This window comes from Ursus arctos, chromosome X, assembly GCF_023065955.2.
Source record: "Ursus arctos isolate Adak ecotype North America chromosome X, UrsArc2.0, whole genome shotgun sequence".
NCBI lineage: Eukaryota > Metazoa > Chordata > Mammalia > Carnivora > Ursidae > Ursus > Ursus arctos.
In genome coordinates, this window is record NC_079873.1 from 114,642,089 (window position 1) to 114,657,387 (window position 15,299).

General features: G+C 42.2%; 2 protein-coding genes across 2 annotated transcripts in view; one reads left to right on the forward strand and one right to left on the reverse strand.

The window, feature by feature from the left end:
- MCF2 (MCF.2 cell line derived transforming sequence) overlaps window positions 1-8,306 on the forward strand; it is a 79,540-nt gene extending 71,234 nt beyond the window's left edge. Inside the window, exons 29-30 of the mRNA XM_044392435.1 lie at window positions 7,858-7,948; window positions 8,055-8,306. Of these exons, the coding sequence (XP_044248370.1) occupies window positions 7,858-7,948; window positions 8,055-8,306 (343 nt within the window). The remainder of the gene's footprint in view (window positions 1-7,857; window positions 7,949-8,054) is intronic.
- A 1,963-nt stretch (window positions 8,307-10,269) lies between these two features.
- The window catches only part of F9 (coagulation factor IX), a 32,092-nt gene continuing 27,062 nt past the window's right edge, over window positions 10,270-15,299 (reverse strand). The window contains exons 7-8 of the mRNA XM_026479744.4: window positions 12,748-12,862; window positions 10,270-12,085 (exon numbers count right to left, since the gene is read on the reverse strand). Of these exons, the coding sequence (XP_026335529.1) occupies window positions 11,538-12,085; window positions 12,748-12,862 (663 nt within the window). The 3' untranslated portion in view covers window positions 10,270-11,537. The remainder of the gene's footprint in view (window positions 12,086-12,747; window positions 12,863-15,299) is intronic.

Consider the following 15,299-nt stretch of genomic DNA (forward strand, 5'->3'; position numbering starts at 1 on the left):
CTCCGTTCTCTAGAAAGTTCGGACTTAAGATCTTGTAAAAGTATACAGTCCTTTCAAATAACATGCATTTATGACTTAAGTCAATTGACAACTTCACACTTATTGGTAGATTTTTGTTGAATGCTGTAGTGTCAAGTGGTCTTGATCGAGATCTAGCCTATTACATCGCAGCGGGCAAAATAGTATATTGTGGCCTACAAAAGTAGAGCACGTGCCAATTCGTGGATTAGGAAATTGCAGTTGGCCACATATGCAACTGTCAGTAGCATTTAGGTTTAAAAATTGACATTAGATTATCTTATTTGAAATCTGGCAAATACAATGTAAAAGTCTCTTTGCAACTTATATGCTTACCATGTTTCCTGTTCTCTATACGCACACAGCATAATTCATATATTTATGAAATGCAGTTTGTCGGAGATGTGAATTCTGTTTTGCTTCCAGTGAAGTTATGCCTTTCATAAAATAGATGCCTTTAAGAAATAATTTTATAACAGAATGACGACTTTCATAGTCAGACAACCAAAAGACATCACCTTTGAATCCAGGATCAACCTTTGGAATCGTCAGATTTAGCGTTAGAAGCCCTAACCTGGACAGTTTGGGCCTTAAAAGTCACTTGAGTGTTAACATCATTCTTCGTTATTTTGTAGATGCCGCTCTGAGTAACACAAGGAAACTCAGTTCCCCTTGAATTAAAGGAGAATGAATAGACTTTTTAAAATAAGATTTCCTTTGGAGGTGTGAACTAGATTTTATTTCTTAAAAGTGTGACAGGCAAACAGCACAAGAGTCAGGATGATCTGTGCTGCCCATGACATTCACAGAACTTCCTCAGGACTGAGGAGGACTTCGTCATTTACAGTTTGTCTCATTCTTGCAAGAACCATTCAGATTTCATCTCAAAAGCAGAAATCAATGCTTTTGAACACGTGCAGGTAAAAAGCTTTACCTGTAATGTTTTACATAACTTTTCACTAACAAAACAAAACAAACATCCAAAGAGAGAAGAGAGAGAATCAGAGATTTTAAACCGCTTGGTTGGCTCATAGTTTATTACTTCCTTCTGTTAGCTAGCAGACTGTAACGTACCAAAGGGACATTTGGTCCGAAGGACCTCTTTTGCACTTTGGTATTTAGGGTTGTCAGAGCTGTCTTACGGTTCTGGGAAGATCCAAAGCCAAAAATCCTGTAGTTAGGATGTGTGGAAGTTTACATTTTATGCATCGAAATTTAGATCCACCTATCACGGCTTTAAGTTAAATATTCATATTTGCACAAGAGGCGTTCCTGTAACAAAGTCCTACGTTCCGGTGTCTCGAGTTGCTTTTGACTTCTGTAGAAAAACCTATTCTGGTAAAGGCGTTCTTAAGTTATAGTGTGTCTCTTCCTAGAGTGTTTCTTTGATGATACATGTGTGGATGTCTTTCTTTTAAACATGTAAAAAGTGTGATCACTTGTTTTAAAGCCCAGGGCCAGCTGTTGCATGCAGTGTTGAATTTATGCTTGGAGTATTTTGTATTCTGGACCAGTGAAGACAGTGGTTTGAAATTGCTGCCTTTTGAATCATGAATTGTGAGTTTTACTGTCAAGTTGGCGTATTAGGCGCATGTTTTTTTATTATTGGTTTTACAACAAACGACAACTATATTATACGTAAATTTATCTTTTAAATAGGTTTGTGTGTCATGTCAAGATCGTAGTTTATGCCAGTGGTATCATTTGATGTAGCAGTTTGTATGACAAGCCAATTGTATTTTATTCAAAGGTACCTGCAAATTATAGCTCTTCTAATGTCCAGTTTGCTGAATTTATGATGGGTGATTTATAACTCATTCATGAAAATGCCCATATATTTGATAGTTCACTTAATGCTTCTACGACAGTAACAACAACAAAATGAGATCAAAGTACATTTCTTTTGTGTGCTGATCCTGTGGTTAGAAGACAGAATCTGGAGATAAAATGTTTGAATGATGATGCCCCTCCGTACAAAATGTTTTAATTTAATGGTATTAAACTAGGGATTTTAATCCTTTACGACAATACTGAGTTCTATAGATTCAAACATTCAGTTATAGTCTTTTAATGTCGTAATCACTGTACAATGAATGCTACATTTGTATATGTATTTGTATATGGAACCGCACTGTATTAATTTTATTGGGCTATAAATGTGTGTTACTATAAAACATAGCAGCAATTTCCCTTTACGTCTTCAAATTTTAATTACATTGTAAGTGTACTTACAATGTAAATGTAACTTGTGTTAATTCCACATTAAAAATATTCAACCTTAAATGTATTCATGTATTTTTTTCAGTTGAGTATCAATTATACATTGAAATCTCCTTTCCTCTCATTCATTAGTGACACCCTAAAGGCACCGTAAGTATTTTGAGTTAAGTGTTTACCTTCAGGTTTGTCATAACGCCGTCATAAATAAAACAATGCGAATGAGCTCAACGATAGCCAGATACAACGGAACAGAGAAAAGAAACCAGAAACAGAGTGTTACGTATATGGAATTTGCTGCGTTACTGGACGTAGCACTGCGTGTGGGGAAACTGGAGACTGTTTAATAAATGACGCTAGGAAAACTGGAAAAAAATAGATGTGTACCTTCAGCCTTGCTTCATGATTCTCTGAGAGACAGACAAAGACAGGGAGATCTGCCTAGAACTAGGGTAAAATGTTTCGCTCAAAAAGTTTCTTCACCCAAATTTGTAGGGTAGCAGCAAATGAGGTTTTGGGGTTTAGACAGCCACGTTTATGAATGGATATTTCTACACACTGAAAAACAATCTGCTTCCGTAAAATGGAGCCCAAGGAAACCTGGAAGACACCTGAGTATCTGCGGTTGTATTCAGAACCATTGCTTGCTTTCGGAAAGGGCTCGTAGTTGGGTGCCCAGCTCATTAGGGAGCTAGAGCTTCGGGCTTAATATGGAGAAGGAATAAAAATCTATCAAGTTAGTTTGACTCAATCTTCCATGTTTTTAAAAACTGAGAATGTGTCAGATGCCTCAGTGAGCATCCCATCACAGAATCAAATATTTCTTTTGCCTTTAAATTTATTTTGAGTCCTTTTGAGGAAGTGTGGTCTGTGAACTAGTTAATAAGTTAATCCATCTCCAAAGAGCTCTTTGAAAATTAAAATGTGTTTTTATTCCTCTGTTGGCCAAAGAGTAAATGTTATTGTTGACATTTCCAAAATTGTGTGCAAATCTCATACTACAGAGTGTAGAGTTATGAAAGCCACCCTGACATCTGGGTGGCTGCAGTATTCTCTTAAGAAGAGAAAATTTCTCTGAGTGTATTTTGTAAGTGTAAGGGGGTGTGAGAAATGCGCCACTTGAGAAATTAGTGATTTTGTTTGGGGCTTAGTCAGAAATCAATCCAGTTTCACGCCATAGACTTTCTCTGAGAAAAATGCTTATTATTAATAGGTATTAGAGCACAGGAACCTGCTTCCCATGGGGGCAGCAGACTCGAAAGTACTTACGGAATCAAGTCACAAGCAATTGTGAAAGCAAGTTATTTTTATTACATTTAGTACATTTCTGTACATGGATTTGGAAGGGTCAGTTTGCATTTGGTTTCATGGCGCCTGACCAAGGACAGTGAAATACTGAGGAACAAAGCAGCGTTAAAGAGAAAACCTAAACCCTTTATATTGTTCAAAAGAAAATAATAGAAGTGACAGCAGACTTTTCTTTTTAGTTCAAAATGTATCTTACATATTAAAGCTCATGATGTCTTCAAGTCTTAAGTTCTCCTTTGCGTTCGGTGAGGGCCTACCTGATATTTGTTGATCACCTCATTAACATATATTGAGAACAGCCAATGACGTTGAACTTCATGAAGATGTATTCCTTCAGCTAAATGAAACTTTCCTTAAACCCAACCAAAATAAAATAGAAACCGTTTCAAGGATACATTTCATCTGCATATTTGTGAGGGAGACTCACTAACTTGATTACTACCAAAATAGGCAAACAAGTACAGCCCGTCTGGAGAACAAGTAAGGTACCACAATGGAGCAGAAGAGAAAGTCAAAGACTTGAAGCTTGAAAAGAACTTGAGGTTCTTGAGGCCTGTGATTACTTCAGTTAAGTTTTAATCTCAGGGTTTTTTTTATTATTTTTTTAAAGATTTTATTTATTTATTCGACAGAGATAGAGACAGCCAGCGAGAGAGGGAACACAAGCAGGGGGAGTGGGAGAGGAAGAAGCAGGCTCATAGCGGAAGAGCCTGACGTGGAGCTCGATCCCGCAACGCCGGGATCACGCCCTGAGCCGAAGGCAGACGCTCAACCGCTGTGCCACCCAGGCGCCCCTAATCTCAGTTTTATAGTGAATGTGTTCTTTTACAATGACAATCTATGAGAAGTCAACTGAGAACGAATAAAATGTCATTAAGTGAACTGTAACACTTCGACCACAGCGGGCAGTTTGGAATGTCATTAGAAGCTCAGATGATCTCTTTACTGAGCCTGGGGAGCACACAGGGCTATACTTACCTATACATTTACAACTAGTTTCAAAATACCCAAATTCAGTGCAAAATAGCCATTGTACATGCAAATAGTAGTAACTTAAAATCTGCCGATATTTCTAAAAATACCAAGTGTTGGGGAGAATATGAAGCAAGAAGAAATCGTACCCATTGTTACTGGGAGCATAAATTGGTACACCCCTTTGGCGAACAATTTTCTAATACTAAGTGAAGCTGAAATGAATACCACATAGCTTAGCAGTCCCATTGCTAAATATCTGCCCCAGAGAAACACACACATGCTTGAGGAGATGTGTGCCAGAATGTTCATAGCACCATTGTAAAGGATTTGGAAACAACAGGAATGACCATGAACAGAAGAATGGAATATTATGGAATATCCTACAACAAAGTACTGTGTAGAGATAAGATGGAAGATCTAGGGAAAAAAAGAGAAAGATCTAGAGCTATGCTATCAACATCAATGATCTCACAGGAAACGGCACGATAGAGCATTCACATAAAATTTTAAAATATGCAAACTGGGGGGTACCTGGAGGGCTCAGTCGTTTAGGTGTCTGCTTTTGGCTCAGGTCATGATCCCAGGGTTCTGGGATTGAGCCCCACGCAGGGAACCCACTTCTCCCTCTGTTTCTGCCCCCCTGCTCCTGCTCCGTCTTTCTCTCTCTCATTCTCTCTCGGTCTCAAATAAAATCTTAAAAAATATGCAAAATGTGTACTTTTAGTGGATAATTTAAAGAATGCTAAATAATGATGACCATCAAATTAAGGATGGTAGCCACCTCTGAAAGTAGGGGGAGAGAGAAAGAGAAGGAATGGATGGGTGTCCATACTTGTGAGTTCATGATACTATTATCTATACATAGTTACGTGTCCAAAACATTGTTACTGTAGAAAACTATGCTCACTGGACTTCAGTACTGGAGAAGTGCAATCTAATGTCTTATCTCCTGATGATTGAAAGGTCGTGAAGCCCTGCACATAATGTATATTCCACTTATCTCTGTGGGATTTTTTTTTTAATCTTACATGCTGGCTGAAAATAACAATCAAGATCTCTTTTCCACAGTCTTTGTAAATATCTTACTAATTACCGTGAACTAACATGCCAGCAGAAAACTACCACAGAATAAACCTTTGTCAACCTACCGTGTGAATGTGTTCTGTAGGAGAAATATTTGCATTTAAGAAATGTTTTATTTTACAACATAATGTAAACTACCTGTTGCTATCTGAGAACAACTTTAATGGTCTGATTTTTTAGTATTTCTAACTTGTGAACACTATCCTTCCTTAAATAACTTTTATATTTTAATTTACAGTGTTATTTAGTGCTCACTCATAGCAATAATTGAGTAGCAGGACTGTAAAAAAAGCAAATAATCAGATTGTGCCCATTGGTATGTTAGTAAATGTTAAACAGTGGAGTCTCTTTAAAAAAGAAAAACAGGGGTGCCCGGCTGGCTGGCTCAGTTGGCAGAGCATGTGACTCTTGATCCTGGAGTCATGAATTTGAGCCCCACATTGGGTGTAGAAATTACTTTAAAAATAAAATCTTGGGGCACCTGGTCGGTTAAATGTCCCCCTCTTGCTTTAGGCTCAGGTCATGATGTCAGGGTCATGAGATCAAGTCCCACGTTGGGCTCTGCACTGGGTGTGGAGCCTCCTTGGGATTCTCTCTCTCCCTCTCCCTTTCCCCTCCATGCATGCATTCTCTCTCTCTCTCTCATAAAAAAACGAACATATTTGCAGTGGCGTAAGTGTCCCTGCCATGGCAGATTTCAAGCCACTGACATGAAGTCACTGTACTGGGAGTTGGAAAGAGATGTGCAAAGTTGGCATTTGTGAGTTGGCATAATAAGTTCCAGCACACCACCGATATTTTTATGAAATACACAGTGGTAGGCCCACAGCAAGTGCTCCCTAAGATTTCTTATTAGACTGTGCTAAGATTTCTGAATTATAACCCACCCTTATGTCATATGTCGCTGTCCTTTAAGCATATCGATAACACAAGTTTACATTTTCTAAGCCAAGGAAGCAGAGATTCTGACCTGAAGCGTGACCATCTAGGACTAGAAACAGTATATGGAAGAGTATTTGGACCATGAAAAATCGGGGAGGCATATTTTAATTGGAAGAAATGAAATCCTTGTGGCCAAGAACAGAAGTTTGATTCAGATATAAAACTTTAAAATCCAAATTAAAGCCAAGAGCTGACTCTATAAAAACAAGGTAGAACAACAAAACACCTACCTAAACGAGGATACAAAGCACAGAGGAGAGGAAAAGGCCAGGGCTATAAGCATAGGCTTCTAGGCTCATCTTTTTTTTACATTTCCTAGAAATTAGTGTTAGCTCTTCTTTACGTCCTTTGAAGGAAATGATTGTAGAAGGTCTCTCTGTCTCTCTCTGTCGGTCTGTCTCCCTTTCTGTGGCATATTCCCTTATGCATTCAGGATGACCATCTCACTCCTACCTTAGGTGCCCGAGTTTTGCATTGATGTGCGCTGTAGTAGTTTTGTCCTCCCATTTCATTCATGTATTGGTTCATTCATTTAACAGGCGTGCGCTGAGTTTCTCAGAGACTTGTTGCATTCTTAATTTGGCTTCTTTTAGAGCTGAGTTTCAATATCATGAAAATGCATGCTTATTTTTGTCATATGTTCCAAGAGGAAAATAGATTTTTATATATAGATGTTCACCAAAGCATGTAATGTCTAAATCATGGGATCCCTTTATCTTTATGAGGTCGGTGCTTAAGCCACTTCACGGTTAGAGATCTGGAGAAGTTAGTACTGCGTTTCTAAAAGTTTAAGAACGACAGCATGGGGGAGTTTTACAATTTAGGCAATTTTTATAAATTAAGATCTCATATTTAATATTGCAATGAGGCAACCTTTTGAAAAAAAGTTTTTGGAATCAAGGTTATCCCTGTTCTTATTTCCATCCTTCTTTGGACCAAGAGGGAAACTCCTACCAGAGGGAAATGATCTGGCCAGGAGTTCGAAATACTGCTGTCGTTCTGTGAGGGTGTGGAGAAGATGCTTTGGCCCTATTCCAGAAGCCGTGGCTTCTTTATCTATCTGTAAGAAAGTCTGCCGTTCTTCCTTTCTGCTAGAGGTTGAAGTAACTCTGGAAATCTCCAGGCAAGCCATAACTTCAAGGATAGGATAAAAAAAGGTCTGCCTTGGAAGTACTGTTGAAGAAAATGAGTCGAGTGGTCTGTGTACCTGCCTAGATTGAAAGGGTGGGGATTCCACAGTCTTTTGCCTCCCGTGACTCCTTCCGTAGCCTCCAGAGCTTGCAGAACATACTGATTTTTGTGGCTTTTAACCAGGAGATTTCTAGATGGCATTAGCCTCAGATTCGGAAAGAGCCCTGATTTCCTGAGTGCTTTGCTCAGACAGGCCTGCCAGCAGCTGAAATCGGTTTGCGGGCCCCCCACGGCTGCACGGCATGGTCAGAAGCTCAGCTGCAGTGGGCCTCCCAGCTTCTGGACTAGCCTGCTGTCTTCGTGTGCCACGTGTGTCTTAGCCAGCACAGCTGCCGCGAACCGAGTGGAAACGGCGCCGGAATGCATGTGTGCCAGATGACACTGACAGACTTGTTCTAGAAGTCAAATGTCCCATCTGGAAGGCCCCGTGCTCACAGCTGGGCTACAAGCCAGACCGGGCACCGCAAGTGTGTTGCCCACGTACTCCCGAGTGCCTGCTAGGAGCCGGCGGCTGCAGCTCCAGCCTGGTCTTTGCCCGCCACTCTGCCTCCCGGACTCCCTGTGGGTCTTGAGTCGGTGCACCTGCTTGTCAAGTAGAGCATCACGGGTAGGAACTCCAGGCGATTTTCAGTCCCAGGTTTGCCGAAAGGATGGCCGCCGGCGTGAAAGTCCCCGGCTGCCCTAAAAATAAACAGTGCTCCAGCTGAATGCACTATATGCTTTCATGGTTCAGAGCAGGAGACCTGAGTTCTAGTCCCGACTCCGCCATTGCGTGACTCTGGCCGTGGCCGTGGCCTCTACCGCCTCCTCTGTTCAATGGGCAGAGTGGTTTTGATGGTGTCTTAAGGGCCCTTGCAGCTCTGACGTTCTTAAATTGGACGGCAAGCCTTTGGGAGTTGTTCAGAAATTACAATTAAGTGACTTTGTGAACTGGTCTGCCACGGTTTACGAGAGTGGGGGAGAAAACCCTTTCTTCTTCCCTTGACAGAGCAAATTGGACAGTCCTCTGTTCCTGCCATCACAAAACAGCTAATCTTCCGAAGAACCAAACCCAGTCCTACTGAAGCAGCAGGTTACAATGACTGCACTGCAGTAACACGCTTTTCTTCACTCAGCAAGAGCTCTATTTTCATCTGTCACTTCCAATATTGCAGCAGCATGTTTCCGCCCATTTAGGTTAAGTAGCTACAGCGATTTTGAAAGCACTAATGATTCTTCCATGGCGACTGCACATGCCCCAGGAGGTCTGGCGAGGCCCTGGCTCCCAAGTCGCTGGCTCGCAGGTGGGCTGAGGGGCCCCACGTGTGTAGTGCTGCAGGTGGCTCGTGATGAATCCAGTCGTGGTTGAGCTCACGGGAAAAAGGATAACTGTGGCTCGGAGCTTTATGGGCCCAGGATCTTCTTTCTCTGCCACTGGGAAGACCCATCAACAGCAGGTGTAAAGCCACCCCCCATCGCTGCCTTTGTCAGGGGTGGTCTCCATGGCAACCAGGCCACAATGGCACCCTTTTACCAACTGGGGGGCTACAGATCTTTAGTCATTCAAATATGAAGTAACTTGGTTTCCTGTGTGAATCCTTATCCTCCTCAAACCTAAGGCAGACAATTGTGTCTCCTCTCTTTCCCTCTTTTAGGTAACAATAGCAGAACTGATTTGTTTGTTCACAAAACCTCAGTCGCATTCATTATTGTTATTTATTATGGCCTCCTTTCATGATACTCAATACAAGAGTATCTGGTATATACCTTGTATATATCTTGTATATATCTTGCTCTGGGATAAACAGGGATTCAGATGCAGCTAACACTGGTTGAGCATCTACTGGGTAGTAATGTAGCAGGCATGGACAAAGCCATTTATATATATATTATTTTAGTTAACTGACAAAATACATAAATGTGGATTCAAATTTAATGAACACATTGACGTTTGGCACACAGTACTCAGTCCTTGAATATTTGTTGAATGAAGGAATGAAAGAGCATGAAATCACAGACTACCAGTGTCAACAAGGGCCTTTGGAGAGCATCCTGTCAAACTCCTTCATTGTACAAATGGAGAAATCAGAGCCCCAAATGTGGAGTGATTTATTCAAGGCCATATCCACAGCTATTTAAACTTGATTCTGTCCCAGGTGGATCCAGACCACTGTCCTCTCCAGGGCACAGAACACACCGCCTCATATGAAAGCCAGATGACGGCAGAGCATCAAAGCTGTGATGTGTCCTATTGCGCAGGGACACGTTATGCTCAGTGTTCTGCTGAATGTGGTGTTCACAGTACTTCTCCATGAATAATGCAGCAAGAAATGCTTTTTGAGAAATTTGAAAATACATTAGTTGGTACTTTTTTTTGAAAGACTAAAGTAAAAAGGTATTAACTAGAAGAACTTGAAAGAAATCAGCAAGAGTGAGGCCTGGCTGGGGGTGAGCCCCTTATGGGGTGAAAGCGGTCCCAAACATGATTTTGTCAGTGGTCTCACATATCATGAAATACAGGATGTCTGATTCGCATCAACCAAATTCACGAAAAGCTGTGGTATGAACCAGAACGCCAGTTTATTAATTCACAAAGGGAGGCATTCGAACACATCAAAGTACTTGTGTAGGTTGGTCAGCAACCCTGTGGAAGATTCAGTACGGAAGGCCTAATTATCATCGAACAGTTGCATGGAGGGCATGAAGGCAGAAAAGGGGGCGCGAGCCCCCGGCACACCCTTCTCCACTGTGGGGATATGCTAGTTTAGGAGACATGATGCTTATGTTCTCTGGTCTAGGGCAACTTTTTCCTTAGCCCCGGATGGTATTGGAGACACACTGAGGAATTCTTCCTTGAAGACTGTGACTAGCTCTAGATTGCAAACTGACTGACTGTTTTTCTCTTTCTGTTAACGTTTTTTCAGATGGGGGACGAGACACGTGAGTTGATGTCACCCTTCTTATTTACCTCTATCACAACATAATGACAAGCTCTTAGGGAATTATTCTGATGGGTCATTCCTTCCATGAAGTATGCGTTTTGATAACATGACTCTCTCAGAGGAACTTCTCCTCCAAGTTCTTCAGGCACCTTACTTTATCCCTGTGCTCCGAAAAGCAAGTCAAAGACCAAACTGAAGGCAAATCTGGGTTTGATAGACATGTATAACTGTGGACAGCAGTGAAACAGTCTGATGTGCCCCTTCCCTCCTCTAATACCACGTAGGGAAAAGGGGGAGCGAGAGAAAGAGAGAGGGAGGAAGAGAGAAACTGATTTCGGGATGAGGAAACGGAAGAGAAAGAGGAAGCAGGAATAAAAGTACAGAAAAGGAATTAGCATTTCCTGGTGAGTTTCAACCTGTCAGTTGCTCCTGTGTTCTTCCTTTCTGAGCGCAGTGCTGGCCTCGTCATGAACTAGACCAAATATCCCGGATATAGATCGAATACATTTTGATGATTTTGGTGGGAGAGGTAAGAAAGATCTGGAACATGCAATGCTGCTAAGGAGGGAGAATCAAAGAGTTGCCCCAGTGGAGAGACTTAATGCCTGACGTGCAAGATGAAACACTTCACAGGTTTGTCAAGGGCTGGACCTGTGGGAATGGTCACAATTTCCTATCACAGTACATTTCTCTAGTGATTACATTTTCTACTCTACGTACTCTAGTAAAATAGGAATTCTAGATAGATTTCTCCCCATAAAAAGAAAAAGCAGTATTTATAGAATGTATATGTCAAATCTGAAGAGAGAGGCAAGTGGTTAGTAAAGGACCTTGTCCAGTTTCAACCTCAAATATGTCAACCTTGGAAATACGTCATTTTCTTTAAGTGAGTTTTGTCTTTTCTTTGATCCAGTTGACATACCGGGACACCTTGGTATATATCCCGTATTTTCCTTTCATTGCACACTCTTCACCCCAACTAATGATTCCAGTTAAGAAACTGATGCCTTCCACTTCGGTAACATGGGGTCCCCCACTATCTCCCTGGCATGAATCTTTACCTCCCTCATGGAAGCCAGCACAGAACATGTTATTATAGATGGTGAACTTTGTGGAGCGAAGGCATGTGGCTCGGTCAACAAGTGGAACTTTAAGGTACTGGAGAATTGAAGCCGATCTCCCTCTGTTGAAGACTCTCCCCCAGCCACTCACGTAGCCGGATCCAAATTTGAGGAAGATGTTCGTGTATTCCCTGTCAGCAATGCAAATAGGTGTTACATAGCTGTTGAACGTTAAGGGTTCATCCAGTTCCAGAAGGGCGATGTCATGGTTGTACTTATTAATAGTTGCATTGTAGCTGTGGTGAAGAATAGTGCGAATCACGTTTCGCTTTTGCTCTGTGTGTTCCCTCACCTCGGTGTTATGTTCACCTACGGAAAATAAATTTCTCTTGAGTCACAGGGAGACTTACACATGAGGAAACAGATCGGCCAAGATTTTCGGCACCCCTGAATTAACTGGCAGCCACGTGTCAACAATCTCAATCTTATATTGCTAGGATTTTGGAAAAACTGTAATGAGGGCCAATGCATACATTTCAGACCAAAAACCCATTCGGGACCATCGTGGAGCTGGCTTGTTCTCCCATGCTGGTACAAACCTTTCATTGTTTAGGTGCTGATGAATCTACTTGGCATGGATTACCCCAGACTTTCCAAATTTCAAGGATTTTTACCCCTTTTTTGAGCATAGATAATATATTCATTGGGTCATTCCTTCAAAGGTTGTGCTAGGCACCGGAGGTACAAGGGCGAATGATAGCACACGGCTTTGGGGAAGGCTCAGCCTGTGGGGAAATGCACACATCATACCTAATTGTACCCCTGTGAGATGGGTGCGAATCTAGGTACACCAAAAGAACTAGGCGGGGTGGGGCTTGGAGGATGGAAGAAGTTAGGGTCCGGAAATATGGCTCATCTAGCACTAGCGCAACTTATTTCGCAAAGAACTTAGTAGACCTTAGGAAAATATGCACCAATCATACAGAAAAGCTAGTGATACTGCAGTTTCCTATCCTTTTTTGTTCATTTACCTGCAACCACGGTAATTTTAACATCAGGCTCAATACAGTGGGCTGCAGTTACCACCCATCTTTCATTGATGATGGAACCTCCACAGAATGCATCAGCTTTCCTAGTCAAAAGGACCTGTGGAAACAAAACCATGAAACTTACTACATAAGGTAATGGATCCAGGACAAAATAAATACAGGTGCTGTTGACAGGAGTGGGCAAAAAAGTTTGATTCTACGTGCTGGCAGAATAGGAGTGTTTCTGGAGAGTGTCAGCTTTGCAGATGAGTTAGTGTTCCTGGAGCACAATCAAAACAAGCCATTTCTGTAACTCTTTTTTTTTTTAATTTTAATGGTTTTTTATTATATTATGTTAGTCACCATACAGTACATCCCCGGTTTCCGATGTAAAGTTCGATGATTCATTAGTTGCGTATAACACCCAGGGCACCATGCAATACGTGCCCTCCTTACTACCCATCACCGGTCTATCCCATTCCCCCACCCCCCTCCCCTCTGAGGCCCTCAGTTTGTTTCTCATAGTCCATAGTCTCTCATGCTTCATTCCCCCTTCTGATTACCCCCCCTTTCTTTATCCCTTTCTTCCCCTACCGATCTTCCTAGTTCTTATGTTCCATAGATGAGAGATATCATATGATAATTGTCTTTCTCTGCTTGACTCATTTCACTTAGCATTTCTGTAACTTTTGGAGAGAATGTGCAAGGAGAGCCAGGGGGAGCTCTAGAGGAGCTGTGCTTACGGCCATTGGGGCAGTGAGGAACAGCAGGACACACGCACTCCTTCCCTTCCCCCAGCCATATTCCATTCCCCTTGGCCAGACGTGGAAGCTGCCTCTGTCCTTACCTGTACTGGGGCGAAGTGGACTGAGGCGTTCGGATGCTGGTTTGAGCCTGGGCATTGTTAGATAAGAGGCCAATCCATTCTTTCATCTGTACATTTATTGTATAACCAGAGTGGACCATGAACATGTTTACCACCTCAGTCTCTAGATCAACTTGGAGAATTTCACGTCCAGGGTGCCCAAGGGCCTTGAGCCACCTCTCCAGGAAGAAAGCTGAGAAGTATGGACACTAGAGGGCGCACGGAACATTTGCTAAACCCTACGCAGGAGCCGTTGCGCTCTTGGGAAGCATGCCCTTTTACTAAAGCACACCTCGTCTCAGACATGCATCCGTTTCTAAACTAAGGGGAAAAAGTGGTCAATGCCCTTAAGTGTGAGTCCGAGAAGGTCCTTGGTGCATGTTCTAGTGAACCCCTACTAGGTCGTGGACGCCAAAGCATGAGCCTCCTGCCCGGAGACCTCTGGGGCTGACTCCCTGCGAGCCTCGGACCCCAGTTTCCACTCTTTAGCCTTCTCTCTCATTCTAGCTGTTGCTTTTTATTCTGAAAAGTTGTGAAAACATAGGAAAACTCACATAATAATATAATAAACACCGGTGTAGCCACCACCACCCAGACTTAACAGTTTTCTTGAGTTTTTTTGAACATTTCTTGATTGCTTACTATGGACTAATCGTTGGGCTAAGTGTTTTATGTGCATTTCATACAGCACTCTGTGGAGTGATAGTAATATATCCACTTACAGATGAGCAAACCAAGGTTTAGACATGTACATTAACTCCTCTAAGGTCAGCGAAGGTAGGATGTACACCCTAGTCTGCCTGGCTTCAGAATCTAGCTTCCTAAGAGCACAGCATGTCTCCAGCTGTGGTCGGTGAACCAACTGCAGTAGAATCGTGTGGGATGCTTGTAAAATGCAGCTTTGGGGGCCCACCGGAACTTAACTAGAATATTTGGTGGGTGTGACTGGAGGAAATGAAGGTCTTCCAGAAAATCCTTATGCATATAAATTTGAGAAATTCTGTTTCAGAATTTCCAAGGCTTTGTGACCTTTATGTTTTAAAAGTGCTCAGTCCACACAGAACTGGCTACATAATTTGTGGGGCTCAGTGCAAAATGAAAATGTGGGGCCCCTTGTTCAAAAGCCAGGAAAAAAACATGCCATTGAAAATACTTAAATACAATTTTTTTTCTTTCTTCTCTGGTCTCTTGCAATCTATCATAGGGTTTTTATTTTTTTATTATTTGTTTTTTTAAAAGATTTTATTTTATTTGCGAGAAAGGAGAGCAAGCACGAGTAGGGAGGAGGGGCAGAGGGAGAGGAAGAGGGACAGACTGCCCGCGGAGCGGAGAGCCCAACTCGGGGCTCCATCTCAGGACCCGGAAATCACAACCTGAGCGGAAGGCAGCTGCTAACTGACTAAGCCACTCAGGCGCCCCAAGGGGTTTTTAATTAAATTTAATTAAATTTATTTTTTTAAAAAGTAGGCTCCATGCCCAGCCTGGAGCCCGACATGGGGCTTGAACCCACAACCCTGAGATCAAGACCTGAGCTAAGATCACGAGTCAGATGCTTAACCGACTGAGCCACCCAGGTGCCCCCGTGGTGTTTTTTAATGTTACTACTTAATGTCATGCTTTCTCAGGCCTGGGGGCTATTTGTTGGGAGAGTGCAGACACTAACAGGTGCCCAGGAGCTGCACCCTGCTAT